Source organism: Lineus longissimus, chromosome 6 (genome assembly GCF_910592395.1).
Source record: "Lineus longissimus chromosome 6, tnLinLong1.2, whole genome shotgun sequence".
NCBI lineage: Eukaryota > Metazoa > Nemertea > Pilidiophora > Heteronemertea > Lineidae > Lineus > Lineus longissimus.
In genome coordinates, this window is record NC_088313.1 from 19,235,352 (window position 1) to 19,252,527 (window position 17,176).

Below are 17,176 nucleotides of genomic sequence, written 5' to 3' on the forward strand. Positions count from 1 at the left end.
AGATTTTTATACAAACATTCTGCCCATTTATCATTATGAGAATGATACAAATATACAATGTAGACATGATTCATATCAGACAAATAACACTTGATACAGTTTTAGCTCAACAGTGAAGGAACTGTGCTACATGTACATGCACACATATGCAATACTGACAGTCATGGGTTTTATCTTAACAGAATTATGTTCACTAGTGAGAACATCAACTTCTTAGCATGCCATTGACTACTTACACCAGTATCAACTGATAATGTTTTTGCAGAGGAGGTGATCAGGGCTCTAGTGTACACTTGCTTGCATACAAGAGGTAGTACTGAAAGCTCGTATTCATATTGAAATAATGTCACTAGATGTATGAAACGGGTCAAGCTTCAAAACATTTCTAATTTGAGCAATCGTGCAATAGTTTGGAAGCCTGCTCTTCTAGAAATACTGATAATTGATATAGATCATTTCATGGTCACAGTATCTTCACAACTGATCTCACACAAAACATTTAGTATCAGTAAATGTTTCAGGCTTGTATGTTTCAATGTTGAACAATAGGCCTACTTATTGATTACTACTTATTGAGTAAAACACAAAGGTTCTACATTCAGGTAAATGTAATTTCAATGGTACAATTTTTCTTCCAAGAAGCACAGAAACAAAATTTCCAAAAATAAGAAACCATAACACAAAGTGGAATGTACTGAAGGAAATCTGGAAGCAATCCCACCATTACGGAAGGCCCACACCAAGTTGAGCAGTAGCTCTAATATCATGAGAAAGCGTCAAAATACATTTGGAATCTGTGAGACAATAGTCCACCTCACGAATGGTGGGCATTGCATCCAAAAAACAACTCAAAATGACAAGGGCTATTTGACAGTGACTTGATTCAAATTGCTGACTCTTCGTCACGCCTTGATTGCTGTACATTTGTACATGTATTTAACCCGTAAACATAAAACATGCAAAACCGAGGAAGTCACTAAAATAAACAGTGAGACTTCTGGACTAGAAACAAACTAATCTTTGTGCTTCTTGAAAGAGAACCATCGTCATATGAGGAGGAGTCCGCCGCTGTCTATCTTGTAAGAGGATGTTTCCCATTGGAGGCCGTTATTCTCTGGGCAATGAGCAGATGGCAAGATGACATGACGGAAGAATGTTCTGAAAAATAAAGGAAGAAGGAAAACTAATTTGAAAATGTCCATTCTACAGCAAACTCGGGCAAAATGAATCATTGAAAGTAACTAAGGTTATGCAAGCTTCCACTGTGACTTTTGTGACAATACTTTTCTCATATAAAACATGCAGAACATCACCATGTGGGCAATATCACAGCACCAGCAGCTCTCACTTTATAGACCTCATTACATGTAGATCAACAGAGTTGCACATTAGTGATACATGTACTAATACCAGTCACCTTAGATAGAGGTCTAGAGTTGGACTTCTCCATGCAAAATTCACACGATACATGTAGTTGACATATACAATTCTCACCTTCCATGAGTTAGACCCAAGAACTTTTTCCAATTTCGTATACAACCAAAATTATATGGATTCCTGAACACCTGAAACAGATGAAGACAAGATTGCTATTGACTTGGAACAGATTTCGGAACTGTTATTGCACATTCCAACAATTGCCCTGATTCGTTTCATTTACCGGTAAGCCAAGTTATTCTGTCTTGACTCATTTTTAGAATCAGCTGTGTGCACTCCACACTCATGATGTAACAGTCCCTTGGTACTCACCAGACCTTTTCTTTTCATTCTACTCTTTTCCTTGGAGTTGATATGAACCTCTATACTCGTCTGCCCCAATGAAATTAATCGAGCATGCCACGAGGTGAGAGCGGCCAAGGCAACAGCCACGCCGGAACACAACATAAACTCATAAATAATAAAATAGTGAAGCAGACGATCGGCATATTCTTCCTTCCACTCGGACTGATCTTCCTCAGTTGGTTTCTTTTCCTGGAATGAAATGGAAATTCAAGTGTAGAGCAGTCCATGAGTAATGGTCAACTACATCTCAATAGGTAAGCCGAATCGATCGGACAATTTCACACCAATCAATTGGTTAATGTTTACTTACAACAGATGGAGGATTTGGCTCGGCCTGAACACTCATGAGTGTTGTATGGGCAAGGTTGAGTGGATAGAGAGCAGGATGGAAGGCAGGTTCCTGGAGAAAAGACAACACATTATATGATGAAAATCATATTCATAATAGACTACTACTGTAACTACAGATATCTAGCATCTCTCACTTACCATTCCTGAGTAAAAATGGATCTTGAACAATGGGTAGGCGCTGACTGTGACATAAAGACTGCCCAGAAACATGTAGAAACAGAACATGAAGAAGTAGCGATGGTTGTAGTGACCGACACAGTTATTGAGCCAAGCTGAGAGCCAGGTCAAGGAATGTAACAGACTTCTTATTGGCAGCTGCCTTCTCTACACTCTCTAACGGTCCCTCAAACATTTGATAAGCCCATGAAACTCAAGTATGATTTCACCCCTTGTTGACAAACGTCTCTAAATATAACAAAGTTTTAAAATAAGGATACGACAATGGTGATCCATCTTGAGCACACACTTATTGCAGATACTACAGTGATGGGCTCTTGGAGGTTTAGGGGCAATACACTTCTTGCAGATTGAGACACTCTCTGGAATTGACTGAAAAGATATGTAATTAAAACAAACTAAAAACTGCAGAGTAGCTGAATAGCGATACAGGTAATCCTCATGAGAATGTGGCTAGTACATGTAGTATCAGTAAAGACTAATTGGTGCTATTGAACAAGTTATTCTAAATCAAAGGTAAAGCGAAAGTGTTTTTTGTAACAAGCTGCTACATGTAGTGCTAATAGCATCATCAAATGCTTTGGCACCATCATGGAACACGCAATTTGATAGTTAACTTGACAGCAATGGTGAGGACACATGCACTGCAGGCACACATACCTCTGGTGGTTGTCCTGGATCTGTGAAAGCACCCATAAAGTAATGAAAGACAATGTTCACCAATAACCAGTGTCCAAAGATGAGGTGGTAAATAGTCCATCCCAGACTCATGTAATACTTCTCGGGCAGGAGGCAGATATAGAAGATCACCACAACGGATGTTGTCAGGCAGACTACCAGCACAACAAATAGCTGAGAAGAGAATGTTGGAGGAGAATCAGTCATGACAATGTATTCTTTCCAATTCTTGGCTATAGATGACTTGCATGACGTAATGGCAGAAAACGCAATACAGCTACATCGCTTGTGACGTCCCTTCCACCAGACGTCACAAGCAACGTGTCTCTACTGCATATCTTTACACCGTCAGCCATTACGTAATGCAAGTCATCTTTATTCTCCGTCCTCTAAAACAGTGTTCTTTTGAAGACTCTTGCCTGATCATTATCAATAATATCATCCTCATTATCACGAATTACACAATACTTATCCTAAGCAAATTTCTGAAAAGTTTACTTACTGGCCCAAGATACCTTGTAAAGTTATCCACAAACCAATACAGAGGTTCAAAACTTGCATCAATGATGGTTGAATAGTTGTTCAACTCATTATAAAATACACTGTACAATATCAATTTGAAGTCGCGCCACTCTTGCCTGCACCTCTGACCTAGTGATCGTAACTTCTGCATGGCTGTGAAATGAATTCGCATTGCACGGCTACCACTCTGACTCACTATCAGACGGTTGATGTAGCAGGTTTCACTTTTCTGTTCAGCTACATAGTCATAGTTGCAGGCAGCTATCAATCATCTGCAAAAATGGGAACTGGTGAATATATTTAGTGGACACGGCATTGTAGTCTAGCGATATTGGTCATCATGCAATCAAACTTGGTTCAAATGAGTCACAAGGGAGAGAAACTTTTTCAATGTAATTTTTTAGTGTCAGAAAATAATGATTGCTCCCGAGGCGTAATATTACGCTAAATAGGCGTAATATTGCGCTAAATACAGTAAGCCCATACCTAGAACCTGCAGCAGTGAGATGACACAGGAAGTGGATTGAGTTTCAGTCGCAACAATTAAACAACAATTTAAATTAAACACATTGCTAAATAAAAAGAGCCTTCAAAGAAAGAATATAATTTTTTTGTGACTAGAAAAATGTTGCTTTGTTCCTAAATTGCTTGAATAAGTTAGAAATTTGTAATTCTATGAAAAGTTATTGTTAAGGGTGTAAGGGATTTCAAGATGGCGACGAACGTAAAAATGTCAAATTTTCGAAATATTTTTAGAAATTACTCTATAAATCAATTGTTGAGAGCACGATTGCATACTTCATCTGCTTCAAAGGTACAATTTATACGATCGTCAGTGGTTGATTGGAACCAATGACTGTCATTTTAATCATAGTACTCTCTTGCTTTAGTCGTCTATCCCATGTGTGAGTGATCTATCCCCCCCAAAATATATCAGGATATTGATCTTGTAAAATCATCTTCTTTCCTTTCTGAATTTTCAGAGCAATGGCATCATAATAGGAATTCATGATGCCACTGAGAAGAATGGACAACCTGAGTTTACGAGTGCTGGTCAGAACTTCAACAACAGAACAAAAGGAAAACTTGCTGATCTCATGAAGATGTAAGTTTTGAAAACAAACCAAGCTGTTAAGTTTGTGAATTGTCAGAATTTGAAGGCATTTTGGTGTGAAGACTGAAATGACCTTACAGGCACAGCAACCATATTACCATGAGGATAATCTGTTGTTTTCCCTGTGCAATAAAAAGGCTTCTTAAAATGATTCCTTCTAGATGCGGCACAAAGTTAAAGAAAGGACAGAGTAGGCTTCTCTATGGCATTGATGATGAATTCCCCAGTGTTGCTGTTGTTGGTCTTGGGAAGAAAAGCCGAGGATATGATGAACAAGAGGAAATATTTACTCATCGAGACAGTGTTCGAGAGGCTGTGGCTGGTAAGGAATAAATCTTGAGGTGTCTTCTCAAGGGTTTTACATCTTCGCAGTATTCACTTTAAAGACATGTAAGATAGTGACTGTCTTAAAGCAAGATGCATCACACTAATGATTCAGTTAACAAACTGAACAGGGTGGAGGTGCTTGTGGTGATCGCTATCTAGACATGTCCCAAATTCGGAACATACTCAATTCTGATTTCAGGTGGCGCCAGACAGTTGCGTGATGTTGTCGGCGTCACAAAGATTGAAGTTGATCCGTGTGGTGATGCTGAAGCAGCAGGTGAAGGTGCTCATCTTGGTTTGTTTTACTTCGATCAACTGAAGGACAAAGAGAAGAAAAAATCTCACCCAGATATTAAATGCCGAGAGTCCGAGAAAAGGTAGGCAGGTGTTCTTGATCTGTTGATGCTAAAATTCTTGTTTTGTTGCGATCAGGGTGGGGGATGGTCGTGAATTTGAGTAGTTATATAAATCTTACTCTTCAGAACTGACAATTTTTGGAATACATGCTGGGACAAGTGGTATAGAGAGGTCACCCCTGAGCAATCTCCTTATGTTATATGATTAATATTTCAGCATCGATGCCCAGTTTGGTAGAGGTGGAGCTCTTGCTGAGGGACAAAACTTTGCAAGATGGCTGATGGAGATGCCCGCGAACAAAATGACGCCCACCATTTTTGCTGAAGAAGTTTTCAAGGCTTTATCACATTCAAAAGAGTCAAAAGTCACTATTAGGTCAGTAAATGCTTCAACTGTTGCCGCCTTTGATGACATTGGAAGCTAAGTAACTCTGCATGACCATCCCCACTTTCTTATTGAACTCTTTTTCCAGGGACCAAGCGTGGGCTGAAAGTAAACAAATGGGGGCATTCCTTTCTGTGTCAAGGGGGTCGGAAGAGCCTCTGAAGTTTGTAGAGATAGATTACAATGGTGCATCTACAAGTGAGACACCTTTTGCTTTGGTTGGAAAGGGAGTCACATTTGATACGTAAGTTCCCAATGGTTGCAAATCGAACTGAACAAGATTTTCAATTTTCTGTGACAGACCACTGCAAGATACTATGGAACTACTTTAAGATGTAAGCTTTCTTCAATTGCCTTGTTGCTGGACTCCTATCACAGCAATCCCTTTTGTAGCAAGTGTGTTGTACTGGTTTACCCTAGTGGAAAATGTACCTCCCGGTAGACAGTCATGGATCTGTGTTAGGCATTTATTCAGTTGCAAGCGAATTCACTATGTTGAGAAGTATGCATCTATTTTTCAGTGGTGGTATATCTATCAAACCAGCTGCTAACATGGACCTGATGAGAGCAGACATGGGAGGTGCTGCTTGTGTTGCTGGCACCTTTCTTACTCTCTCTAAATTAGGAGTCCCCGTCAATGTGAAGGGATTCATACCACTCTGTGAGAACATGCCAAGTGGGAAGGCGACCAAGCCGGGTGATGTTGTTACAGCAATGAATGGAAAAACAATACAAGTATGTTACTGGCTTAGTAATGAGCAGCCTCCGGTCATTACATGAACAATACTATACTGTACTACATGTAGGTCAATGAATCAAGTAGTTTCACCCAGCACACTTGAGCCTGTCACTGACAGTAACTCTATTTCAGAGTAACCTATTGGATCAAAAGTTCAATGGTCATTAAAAGTTACATATGTTTATTTTGTTCAAGGTTGACAACACAGATGCGGAGGGTCGCCTCATTCTTGCCGATGCTCTGTGTTATGCTGATTCATTCAAACCCAAAGGCATCATTGACATGGCAACATTGACAGGTTAGCAAGACTCATGACATGTCTTTGAATGCATGTATTCAGTGCAGGCAGAATTCCTCACTGAATAGTTATCCAAACTAGTGTCAGATACCATTTTCTTGAAAAGGTTGGTATTCATTTGCTTGACTGGTCTACCAGGAACTGATTCGATATACTAGGAACAGATTGTGAAACAGTTCAGGAACTTGAACTGTATCCTTAACATTAAAGTCTTGTCCACTCTCACCCAAGTTATTGTCCTTTTTCCAGGAGCAGTGGCTGTAGCCCTTGGGACTGGTGCATCAGGTGTCTTCACAAACTCCAACTCATTGTGGAACAAACTACATAAAGCAGGCACATGGACTGGCGACAGACTCTGGCGGTTGCCATTGTGGAAACACTACTCAAGACAGGTCACCAACTCACATCTAGCTGATCTCTCTAATGTAGGAAAGTACTCTCGGGATGGAGGTTCATGCACTGCTGCTGCTTTCTTAAAGGTAGGGACCTTTGTTGATATACCAGTACATGTAGCAGGGGATGTATTATGGATCTGTCCTGGATGTGTATGTAGCACGGCAATGGAACGCCTGTGATTGGACCTTACAGGTACATGTACATTGTTACCAACTGTTGCGATAAATGACATTGATCCTTAATATCTTGCAGCACTCCTCAGTGTACATTGTTGTTAGCTCACCTCTTAGCAGAGGTGAGCTTATCCCATACCGTGGCGTCCGTCGTCCGTCGTCGTCGTCGTCGTCGTCGTCGTCGTCGTCGTCGTCGTCGTCGTCGTCGTCGTCGTCGTCGTCGTCGTCGTCGTCGTCGTCCGTCGTCCGTTAGCAGGGCACGTTTCGTAACTGTTAGAGCTATTGAGTTGAAACTTGGTACACATGTACCCTTATGTAATGACACCTTGGAGACCAAGCTTCGGTCCGATTCGTTTCATGGTTTGGCCACCAGGGGGCCAAACGTTAAAAGTGAAAATATGCAATATCTCCCTTAATAGTAGTCAGGAAATTTTGAAAAAAATATGGTAGGTACTTCTAGCAAAGGTGCATCATAGATCCTCCGGGTTTTTGATTTGACCTCCTTTTCAAGGTCACAGAGGTCAAATGGTGTAAATTGGCCGTTAGGATGTAACGATGGCACGTTTCTAAACTGCAATGACTATTGATACCAAATTTGGTACACATTTACCCCTTAGTCAGGTGATCTCAGGGACCGAAGTTTGGTCCAATATGATTCACCACTTGACCACCAGGGGGCAAAATCCCAAAACCTTAAAAATGTGATTATTCCTTAACTTCTTGCCCGATTGCCACCAATTTGATATCATGGGTACATCTAACCACCATACAGTGTATGTCACACAGGTTTTTAATTTGACCTTCTTGTCAAGGTCACAGAGGTCAAATGGCGTAAATTCGCCGTCAGGCCGTAACTATGGCACGTTTCTTAACTGCAATGACTATTGATCACAAATTAAGTACACATGTACCCCTTGGTCAGGTGATCTCAGGTACTGAAGTTTGGTGCCATCTGATTTGCCATTTGACCTCCAGGGAGGGGGCCAAATCCTAAATTCTTCAAAATGCCATTATTCCTAGTAATGACTTGCCCGATTGGCACCAATTTTATATCATAGGTACATCTAATTCTAACAACCATTCAATGTGTCACCCGGGTCTTCTTTGATTTGACCTACTTTTCAAGATCACAGAGGTCGAATGTACTGTAAATTGGCCATTTTGGGGAAATTGTAATTGCTTGGACCTACATCAAACCTAACACTACATGACACAATACCATGCTCTTTATCCATCTTTCCTCCACATGAGGTGAGCACAATGGCCCTGGCCATTTCATTACTTTATTAACCGATATCTGCTTCTTTATTCCAGGAGTTTACAACCAATCCAGAATGGGTTCATATTGACATTGCCGGAGTTATGCAGAACACTGATGAGGTGCCTTATCTTGTCAAAGGATTGACTGGTCGACCGACAAGGACAATCATTGAATTTCTGTGTAACCTCGCCAAAGAGGGTGCCAAGGACAGGTGATGGATGCATACTGTTGGAGTGTATGAAAGTGATCAAGATTTGCCGCAGAACTAGAATGCATTTGGGAGTTATTTCATGAGGATCTTGACTGAATACCAGTGGATTGGATCACCTTTAATCTTGTGATCAAACGTGACTCTTGTAAGGTTCAAAGCACTTAATCATGAAATAAAATATTTTTAGGTTGAACAAGTTTTCAGCGTAGTCATTTCCTGTCGGGTATTGTGTGGTACTTCTCACATCACAAGAGTGGAGCTATAATGTCGGCCATAGCCTGACAGCAGCCAAGGTTTTGGGTAAAATGACAGCCCCATTTGAACAGTGTTAGGCGAGACAGTCAGTTCAGACAGCAACATATCCATTTCAAAAGCTTTTGGTGGATACATGTATGGGAAATGGATACTGGATGACCAGGACAATGATGTTGTGACAGTATGATGAGTATACGGTTCCGAGTCTCCTCACTGGTTTTAGGTTAGTCGAGACTGTTTCCCGACGAGTTCAAAACAACACAAATATTGAAAGGACAATTTAGTAACATTACAATATCTTTTTATTTAATCCATTGTCCATAAAATATCAAATTTTGTACACTCCAGTTGATGGAAATTATAGCAATAACAGTTATTGCCCAGACTATGTTGGGCTGGGCTTTCTACAATGCATTGATAACTGCAGTAATCCCTAATGCCTTGGGTCCCTCCCACCTTTTCATTAAGGTCTGAAGAATTTAAAACACATCAGTCAGTACCTCCGATAGAGAAATTGTATGTTTCCTGACACATGGACAACTCCTTCAACATCACCTATATTCACAGGATGAAATTTCCGTTTTCAAGCGAATGGCAGGAAAAACATGCTAAACCAGGGTAGCTATTCAAAATCACAATATCAGTTCATACAAAGCTATCTTATGATATTATTGCATACATATTTACAAGTGACAACAATTCTTGCAGGTTTTGTTAACAAGAAATATCACAACATTTCTTAATGTTAAAAGAAATAAGAACTTATCTCAGTACAATTTGTGCCACTTAATTTCTAAGTGCCAGTACCACAACATGACATAGCATATTTACTACCAGTACTCAATAAACACTTTAGTACATTTTATATACATGTACCAGTGCCTTGTCAGAAATGCTCAATCTGAATAAATTATCATTACAGCGTTTATAACTCCGCGACCTACATGTACAAGCCTGGAATGCCGCCAACTAACTGAGGCTAGTCACTGCAGCTGGTTATGCCGCGTACCGTGAGAAACTAGGTCATGTTGGCAACTACTATTGGCTTAGAAGTCATACTTGTGCTCTGCCTCATAACTCCAGTGAATCCTTCTGCTTCTTCTGCTCCTCTTCTTCCAACTTGACCCGTTCTTCATCTGCTTTGTCGAGTTGTTCCATAAACTCTTTCTCCTCTCTCAGCTTCTGTTTCTCTATGTCCTCCAGGACCGTCTCATCCCGTAGCGTCTTCACTAAATTATTCACCTGTTTGTTTGTCAGTTTGATATTCTCGGCACCAAGTTCTTCAATTACCTGCAAAGTAAACCATAATGGAACTTATTTGCTGGTAGTAGCAATACTCAGCTTACAACAACCTAATTTTTGGAGTCAGTGGGCCTTCATGCACAATTCTAGACACCACAATGACATACATCTCCTCAGAGCTACCACAGAATTAAGAGGCTTTAAAACAACAGGTGAATGGCAAATCCTTACCCTGAGCACATCCTCAACATTGATGATGCCATCCTTGTCTTCATCTAGCACTTCGCATACTTTCTGGAACCTGTCCTCATCAGAGATCTTCTGGATACGTCTCATTGAGAGCACCAACTCGTTGATACTTATCACATTGCTCCTGAAAAGAAACAGTAAATGTACTCAACGAATCTCAGGCAGCCAAATGAGAACAAACATTTTCTGGAAGGCTGCACTGCTTCCTTTCAAGAGAAGTAATCGAAGTGTAAAGCTCATCAGGCCATAGCTGAACTGCTTCTATGGCATAATGAGGCAGAGGTGAATTGCTCCCCCTGATTGAGAAGCTCTAGTCCATCGCAGGTTTATTCCCAGTTAAGAATGTTACCCGTTTACTTTATACTCTAGCCAGGGCAAGAGAAACAAGTACGGGAAGTGCCTTTCTTGCGGACCCAGAAATAGTGTTAAGACTTTCCATGATGAAGTACTAACTTTGTAGCTTTGATTTCATCCAATACAGCTTCCCTCAGCTCATTATCCTCCTGCAGGCTTGAGCTGCGTTTCATCCTGACCTCCTTCAACTCAATATCTTCCATTAACGACTCCTTTTCTTTGTGGAGGTCGTCCATGATCACATCCATTTGGTTGATCATCTTGTCCAGCTTCGAACTCAAGCGTTTGGCGCCGACAGACTGTTCCACCCCCATGTCTCCGCTGGCCACCACGATATCTTTGAGGTTCTTCAGGTCCTGATGAGGTGAAAAATATTGAGTTTCATAAGACGTTCACAAAATACATTTATAAGTGCCAAAGTACAATATTTTTGCGTTGGTTTAGAACTCGAAATGTCTTGAAGGCTCCAATGAATGTCACATCATAACTAGCATTTAGCACAATACCGTGAGGGCTGAGCATTTCTAAGACAGAATTATCAGCACTACATGTAATATCAACAATCTCAGAAAGAGCAGGAATTTCTACACACCTCATGATAATCCTCCACATCTTCCTTTAGATTGTTCAACTCTTCACGATCGATATCAAAGTTTTTCTCTTCAGCAAGTGTCTCAATGGCTGACTCAAGATCTTTCAAATCCTTACCCGAGATTTGTTCTACCTCCTCTTCAAGAGCTTCAAATGGAAAAGGAAACTATGCTATGTAAATGAGTCGTTGGATAAAAAGTTCTATGAAATAAAAATTCCTGGCTTGAGGCATTCTCTAAACAAAACGACAATGCCACAGAAAGTGTAAATATGTTATCTACTGTGGACTCAAAACAGAAACAGTAGAAATGCACACACTGCCACCTCAAAGGTGTTTAAGGACCTGTGTCGTGACAGTTAAGCTTGCTCAACAAGGCTTTTGTCTTCAATTTCTCTGCGAAATTCATCTATCAGCGTCGAAAACCATTGAGAAAGCTCACCTTCAGACGGCTTTGCCTCTATAACAGGTGCCATATCCCGCAATGCCTCCTCCATAGGGATCTCTTTGGCAAGGTCAGCATCCAATACATCCACCTTGATAGGAGATGGTGCTTGCTCTGCTGCGGCTTCTTCCTTCTCCTCCTCCTTCTCCTTCTTGATGGCCTCCTCCTCTTGGAGAATTCGCTCCAATTTGGCCTTATTCGCAACCTTGTCGCCAGTGACTTCAGCAATCTTGATCTTGGCTTCTTCTGCCTAGAAAACAAATTATGATTGACGATGAGTTCTACATGTAACTATTTCACCACTAGCTGGTCAATTAAGCCAAGAATCAGATCAGACCGAAATTGGGCCCAAGTGGTCATCTGACCTGTAATACAAGTTGTACACTTCACCAACAAAGGCACGATAGGCAGCCATAAAATGTGTTCTACTGACTTTGATACGACAACACTAGAAATGGACCTTGGTTACTAGTGACCACCAGATCAGTGACATCTCTTGGCAAACACACTATTAGCTGATTGAGAGCCAGGTAGAACCGTCAAAGAGCACTGACCGTAGCCTCAGGCAGCGTTGAAATGATAACTTTCAGCTGGTCCTCGACTGGAACCTCATCTGGCAAGTACATGGAACGAGTAAGCAGCAGTAATGTTGTTGGCACATCCTCCTTGAGGTGTAGGTCTAACCACTGCTGTAGCTGGCCTTTAAGGCGGTCTTCGGTCATACCAAGCGCTCGCATTCCACGCTCCCTGCAGGCGGCTTGGAGCTCACTGGCTGTCAATGTGTTGATACCCTCCATCACAATCATCTAGGATTCAACAAGAAAGTACTCAGTAGAACAGCCCAAACTGGAACATTAGTAATACCGTGATCTACTACTTCATGTATGCAGGTTTCCATTTCAGTATTCAATTTCTTTTCAGCTTTTTTCTTTTCTTTATACACAAAAACAGACCTCAAGCTGCTACTGACCTTGTCATCATTCATGAGTTGTCTCATTTTCATCCGGAGTTGAAATCGTATGAAGTTATCTGTACCCATTGTCTGTATGTCTAACAGCTTACACAGGGCACTAAGCTGTGGTCTGGGTAGTTGATCCAGGGTCAGTTCATCTTCAAAGAGTTTGGAGTATCGGAGGATCTCATCTTTACTGGCCATACCACCAGCACTGCGGATCTGGAACAAACATGATGTACGAAAGTATGTTAGTTGATGAAAGAGAACTAGAACTAAACAAATGGTCTAAACAGTGGTGTATTTACAGAAATGGTTAGGTTTTTAGCACTTTTGTCAGGGAAGCAAGCTGAAAATATTGTCTTATAACGCTACATCCACGCGACAGACAAAATTACGAAAACAAACTCACCGTAGTAACAAATGAAGCGAACTCTTGTACAAGATTCTGAGACTTCTCCTTATTAGTCGAGGATAGGGTGCTGTCTTGGATAGTCTCCTGCAGGAACTTGGCCATCTCCAACTTAACCTTGAGACGCTTCCTAGTTTTCTCAGCCTGAAAATGACAATGCAAGATACAGTTACAAAAGCAATTCCCAATACAAGCAGACCTGATGAATTCACATTAGGTTTGATTCCAGAAGGTGTGGACTGTCCCCAGACATACACATGTACAATCTCACAGGGCACATCTGTTGGGATCCTCTTTCTATGAATTATAAATCTTAAGATTACCACTCAAATTTTCCTTTTGGCAATCAAGGCAATGAAGACTACTTTCTTGAACATGGACAGTTACTAAACTGAAGGTACATGTAAGAAAATCTCATCAGAATATTGAAATCCCCTCATCCACATGTATAACCATACTTGTTCTGAATCTGAAGAGGGAAGTTGTCACAATATATATATTATCTGCAATGCAGCATGTCCTAGCCGTACCTGCTTTTCTTTGTCTTGAAATGTGCTAGGTAGCATACTTGGGAACAACTTGAGGGCAAATGGAAGCAGGAACTCCATAAATGGCACAATAAGAAACACCATGAAGGGCACCAGTCGAAACAAGTCAGATGAGGTACGCACCAACTGGAAAAGATACAAACATTACGTCACACTAGTCATGCAAAATACAATATATAAAGATACATTTTGATATCAGACAGCAGGGCAGCAGTTCGAGTCAAACAAAACTGAACTGCTTACTTGTATATTATTGAATGGACAAAGAACTGAGATGGGATTCATATCAAAACATTGGATTGAAGCCTTTTTTTCATCATCTGGACTCTCAATACATTGGATCCTCTCCACCGACCCGGAAAGGAGGAAACGGACCGATTAATTCTGATGGTTCAGAATGATTTTTCATTTACATGTACAGCTACTGGTAAACACATGGTGGAGACGAACCTGTTTTCTCTCCCTCCTGGACAGTGACTCCCCTTTCATGAGCAGCCAAATCAACCGCAGAGAAATCTTCATGTCAATCCACAACAGCCTAAAGCCATGGTAATAGTGCTTCAATTCATCAACAATCCTTGTTCCCAGTGATTTCCTTGGTTCAGCCACAATACCCTTTTTCCGAAAATACACCTCCGCAGGCACTAATCGTACTTTATTATTTGCTAAATCCTTGAGAACTTTAACAGATTTTTCAACATTTGATTCTGAATTGGCATAATCTGGTCCACTCGTTTGAAACGAACGTATATGGAAGTTAACAGTCCTTTCAGCATCTGAAGTGACACGCTTTGAGTGAAATTCACGCGTTTGAAAGAATCCTGTATGATGATGACAACCAAAATTGAATGATGAACAATTGTTGTGTGGAGATTTTAAAGGCACTGAGACAGATTTTGGTATACTGTACACAATTTTATGGTATGAATTATCAATGTCATTATCATCAGTGATAACTGCATAAGCAGAGGCAGGGTGAAGGCTCTTTTGGTTCGAGGTGAGGGTTGTGAATGGACATCGTATAGCAGTCCGTACAGAGGGGACACTGAAATGGTAAATTTTTAGGTTTTGAAAACTTCACATGCAACACACCGTCAATCAACTCTTCTATGCAAGTGTACAACATGTAATTGAGAAGGCAACTAACATTTTCATGAGTGAATCCTTTTTTAGGATTTCCGTCAATTGGCACATTCAGTTTGCATATATCAAAAGATATCTCACATCTCATAACAACATTTACATTACAAATGCTTCTTGATTCCAACATACCAGGAGGGCTACATTATGAGAGATCTATTACTTCAACACACTTACAGTTCCCTTGTGACATGGCTGTACATGCGGCACTGGACACACTGCATTTGGCCGAGGGGATCTGCAAAGAAAAATTGATTGGCACAACGTTTACATAACGAGCAGTGTCGGCCGTCGTCATGTCACAATGCATTTTTACATTACTGTGTAACGTGACTTGACGCGGTATCTTCGTAAACGTTTTTTCCCAATCAAGTGCATAGTACACAACGGACCGGCGTAATCTCACGATCAGGCATAAAAATGCCAGTGTCCATGCAAATAATGCGTGCACTGCATGGCGTGTTTAAAAATATGATTGACACTCATTACAAATCCGAACGGTTTACTGTCGTTTCGCTACATAGCCAGTTCGCTACCAGTCGTTTCGCTACATGTGGCGGTCGTTTCGCTACATGGTAGGTCGTTTCGCTACATGGGTGGAGTCGTTTCGCTACATGATGGGTACGGTCGTTTCGCTACATGGAGGACGTTTCGCTACATGGGTGGAGTCGTTTCGCTACATGGATGTAGGTAATTTCGCTACATCGTAGGTCGTTTCGCTACATGGGTGGAGTCATTATTTTTTCAAGTTTGTGCTAAACTCCGGGCTAAATATTTGTTGTGAATTTAGGGAAAAAATGCTCGAGTATACTACAATCAAGATGTACAGACCGGGGGAGCTGGCGGTACGTACCCATAAGTCTTTGCGGTAGTCTCGCGCGTACCGGATATAACCCATCAAGCTTTTCTCCTTCAGAGAAATACTGCGTTGCGCTCAAAATAATGACTCCACCCATGTAGCGAAACGACCTACGATGTAGCGAAATTACCTACATCCATGTAGCGAAACGACTCCACCCATGTAGCGAAACGTCCTCCATGTAGCGAAACGACCGTACCCATCATGTAGCGAAACGACTCCACCCATGTAGCGAAACGACCTACCATGTAGCGAAACGACCACCACATGTAGCGAAACGACTGGTAGCGAACTGGCAATGTAGCGAAACAGCCTGATACCATCCGAACTCTACAGCACAGAACCTAGATCAATTATCAACTTCCGTACACACCCCGCCATGCCCACGCAAACAAAAGTAATGAAGAAAAAACCTGCTACAGGCTAAAAGCCTATTGCAGTACCGTTATGTATGTATGTAGGCCAGGCCACACAGACACACTGACTGACAAATTGAATGACCTTAGTCACCCCCGTCCTTATTTTTAGATGTGCACAATTCATCGCTTTGATAGATATATACCTAGTGATACCACTGTCCGAATCATTGTCTTCATCGCACGTCCATAACGAAACATATTTGTCATTTTTAGGGAGCCTCAATTTTCGGCAATTTCCCTAAAGTTCCGATGTCCACCAATCTTGTGGGGGAAATTATTGTCGGGATAATCTGACATGAGCGCCACTAACGGTGCTGATATGAACCAGACCGCCGAGCGAGAAATTTTTTGTTTTTTGGCTTTTGCATGTGTAGCGATTTCATTCCTTCCGACGCGGCCGATAAGCTCAACGACGGAACGTTTATGAAGACACCGCGTCACGGAAAAATGTATGGTGACATGACGACGGCCGACACTATCCCTACGTTATGTAAACGTTGTTACCAATCAAGTGCATGGATCTATAGCCTAGGCCCTATCCTTGCCTATCATGTGCAACTGGTTAAATGTTGCCGTAGCCTAGGCTATGTCAGTGTGATGTCCCTGGATAGAATGTCCAGGGAGCGAAGGATTCTCTTAGTTTTGGCGGGAATGGCCTCCACAGATAGAACCATATCATGGGAAACTAGGCCTTATGGTGGAGGGACAAAGGAGATAGTCATGGTTGACCAACACACTTGAATGCCTTTAATGACGGACAAGGGGGAAAAAGTTAGTTCCAATGCAAGCCAACAATTTCGGGAAGCATGTATAGTGCATCATATTTCTTCAGGTTGTGCCAAGGCTCTACTGGGACCATTCAGCCAGTTGAGGACTAGCCAAGGACACTGTCACAACCAGACCATTGGAGGACTCAGCCAGGGACAATGTCACAACCAGACC

At 41.4% G+C, this 17,176-nt stretch overlaps 3 protein-coding genes across 3 annotated transcripts; 1 reads left to right on the top strand and 2 right to left on the bottom strand.

The window, feature by feature from the left end:
- Positions 1–626: 626 nt before the first annotated feature.
- LOC135489842 (palmitoyltransferase ZDHHC16-like) lies at positions 627–4,053 on the bottom strand. The gene is made up of 9 exons (XM_064775410.1): positions 3,997–4,053; positions 3,491–3,782; positions 2,971–3,162; positions 2,571–2,682; positions 2,272–2,405; positions 2,093–2,182; positions 1,750–1,971; positions 1,495–1,565; positions 627–1,158 (listed from the first exon to the last, which is right to left on the bottom strand). Exons 2-9 carry the CDS (start codon positions 3,680–3,682, stop codon positions 1,047–1,049), a joined length of 1,125 nt encoding a protein of 374 aa, XP_064631480.1. The 5' UTR covers positions 3,683–3,782; positions 3,997–4,053; the 3' UTR covers positions 627–1,046.
- A 164-nt stretch (positions 4,054–4,217) lies between these two features.
- LOC135489834 (cytosol aminopeptidase-like) lies at positions 4,218–8,960 on the top strand. The gene is made up of 10 exons (XM_064775394.1): positions 4,218–4,324; positions 4,494–4,615; positions 4,786–4,946; positions 5,151–5,328; positions 5,525–5,683; positions 5,781–5,936; positions 6,214–6,427; positions 6,627–6,729; positions 6,979–7,208; positions 8,613–8,960. Exons 1-10 carry the CDS (start codon positions 4,223–4,225, stop codon positions 8,772–8,774), a joined length of 1,587 nt encoding a protein of 528 aa, XP_064631464.1. The 5' UTR covers positions 4,218–4,222; the 3' UTR covers positions 8,775–8,960.
- Positions 8,961–9,331: 371 nt separating this feature from the next.
- On the bottom strand, positions 9,332–16,512 carry LOC135489830 (mitochondrial proton/calcium exchanger protein-like). The gene is made up of 12 exons (XM_064775388.1): positions 16,378–16,512; positions 15,134–15,194; positions 14,267–14,861; positions 13,799–13,942; positions 13,269–13,412; positions 12,875–13,078; positions 12,459–12,710; positions 11,902–12,154; positions 11,463–11,608; positions 10,970–11,226; positions 10,499–10,640; positions 9,332–10,315 (listed from the first exon to the last, which is right to left on the bottom strand). The coding sequence occupies exons 1-12, from the start codon at positions 16,439–16,441 to the stop codon at positions 10,097–10,099; spliced, it is 2,481 nt and encodes an 826-aa protein (XP_064631458.1). The 5' UTR covers positions 16,442–16,512; the 3' UTR covers positions 9,332–10,096.
- Positions 16,513–17,176: the final 664 nt, after the last annotated feature.

Excerpts from the sequence above, each read along its gene's own strand:
- LOC135489842 (XM_064775410.1), bottom strand. The coding sequence starts at position 3,682 with ATGCGAATTCATTTCACAGCCATGCAGAAGTTACGATCACTAGGTCAG. Across the intron at positions 2,683-2,970 it reads ATCCAGGACAACCACCAGAG|TCAATTCCAGAGAGTGTCTC; the intron begins GTATGTGTGCCT and ends ATATCTTTTCAG. Across the intron at positions 1,566-1,749 it reads GAATGAAAAGAAAAGGTCTG|GTGTTCAGGAATCCATATAA; the intron begins GTGAGTACCAAG and ends CATCTGTTTCAG.
- LOC135489834 (XM_064775394.1), top strand. The coding sequence starts at position 4,223 with ATGGCGACGAACGTAAAAATGTCAAATTTTCGAAATATTTTTAGAAAT. Across the intron at positions 4,947-5,150 it reads TGTTCGAGAGGCTGTGGCTG|GTGGCGCCAGACAGTTGCGT; the intron begins GTAAGGAATAAA and ends TTCTGATTTCAG. Across the intron at positions 6,428-6,626 it reads TGAATGGAAAAACAATACAA|GTTGACAACACAGATGCGGA; the intron begins GTATGTTACTGG and ends ATTTTGTTCAAG.
- LOC135489830 (XM_064775388.1), bottom strand. The coding sequence starts at position 16,441 with ATGACAAATATGTTTCGTTATGGACGTGCGATGAAGACAATGATTCGG. Across the intron at positions 11,609-11,901 it reads AGAGGCAAAGCCGTCTGAAG|CTCTTGAAGAGGAGGTAGAA; the intron begins GTGAGCTTTCTC and ends TTCCATTTGAAG. Across the intron at positions 11,227-11,462 it reads ATGTGGAGGATTATCATGAG|GACCTGAAGAACCTCAAAGA; the intron begins GTGTGTAGAAAT and ends TCACCTCATCAG.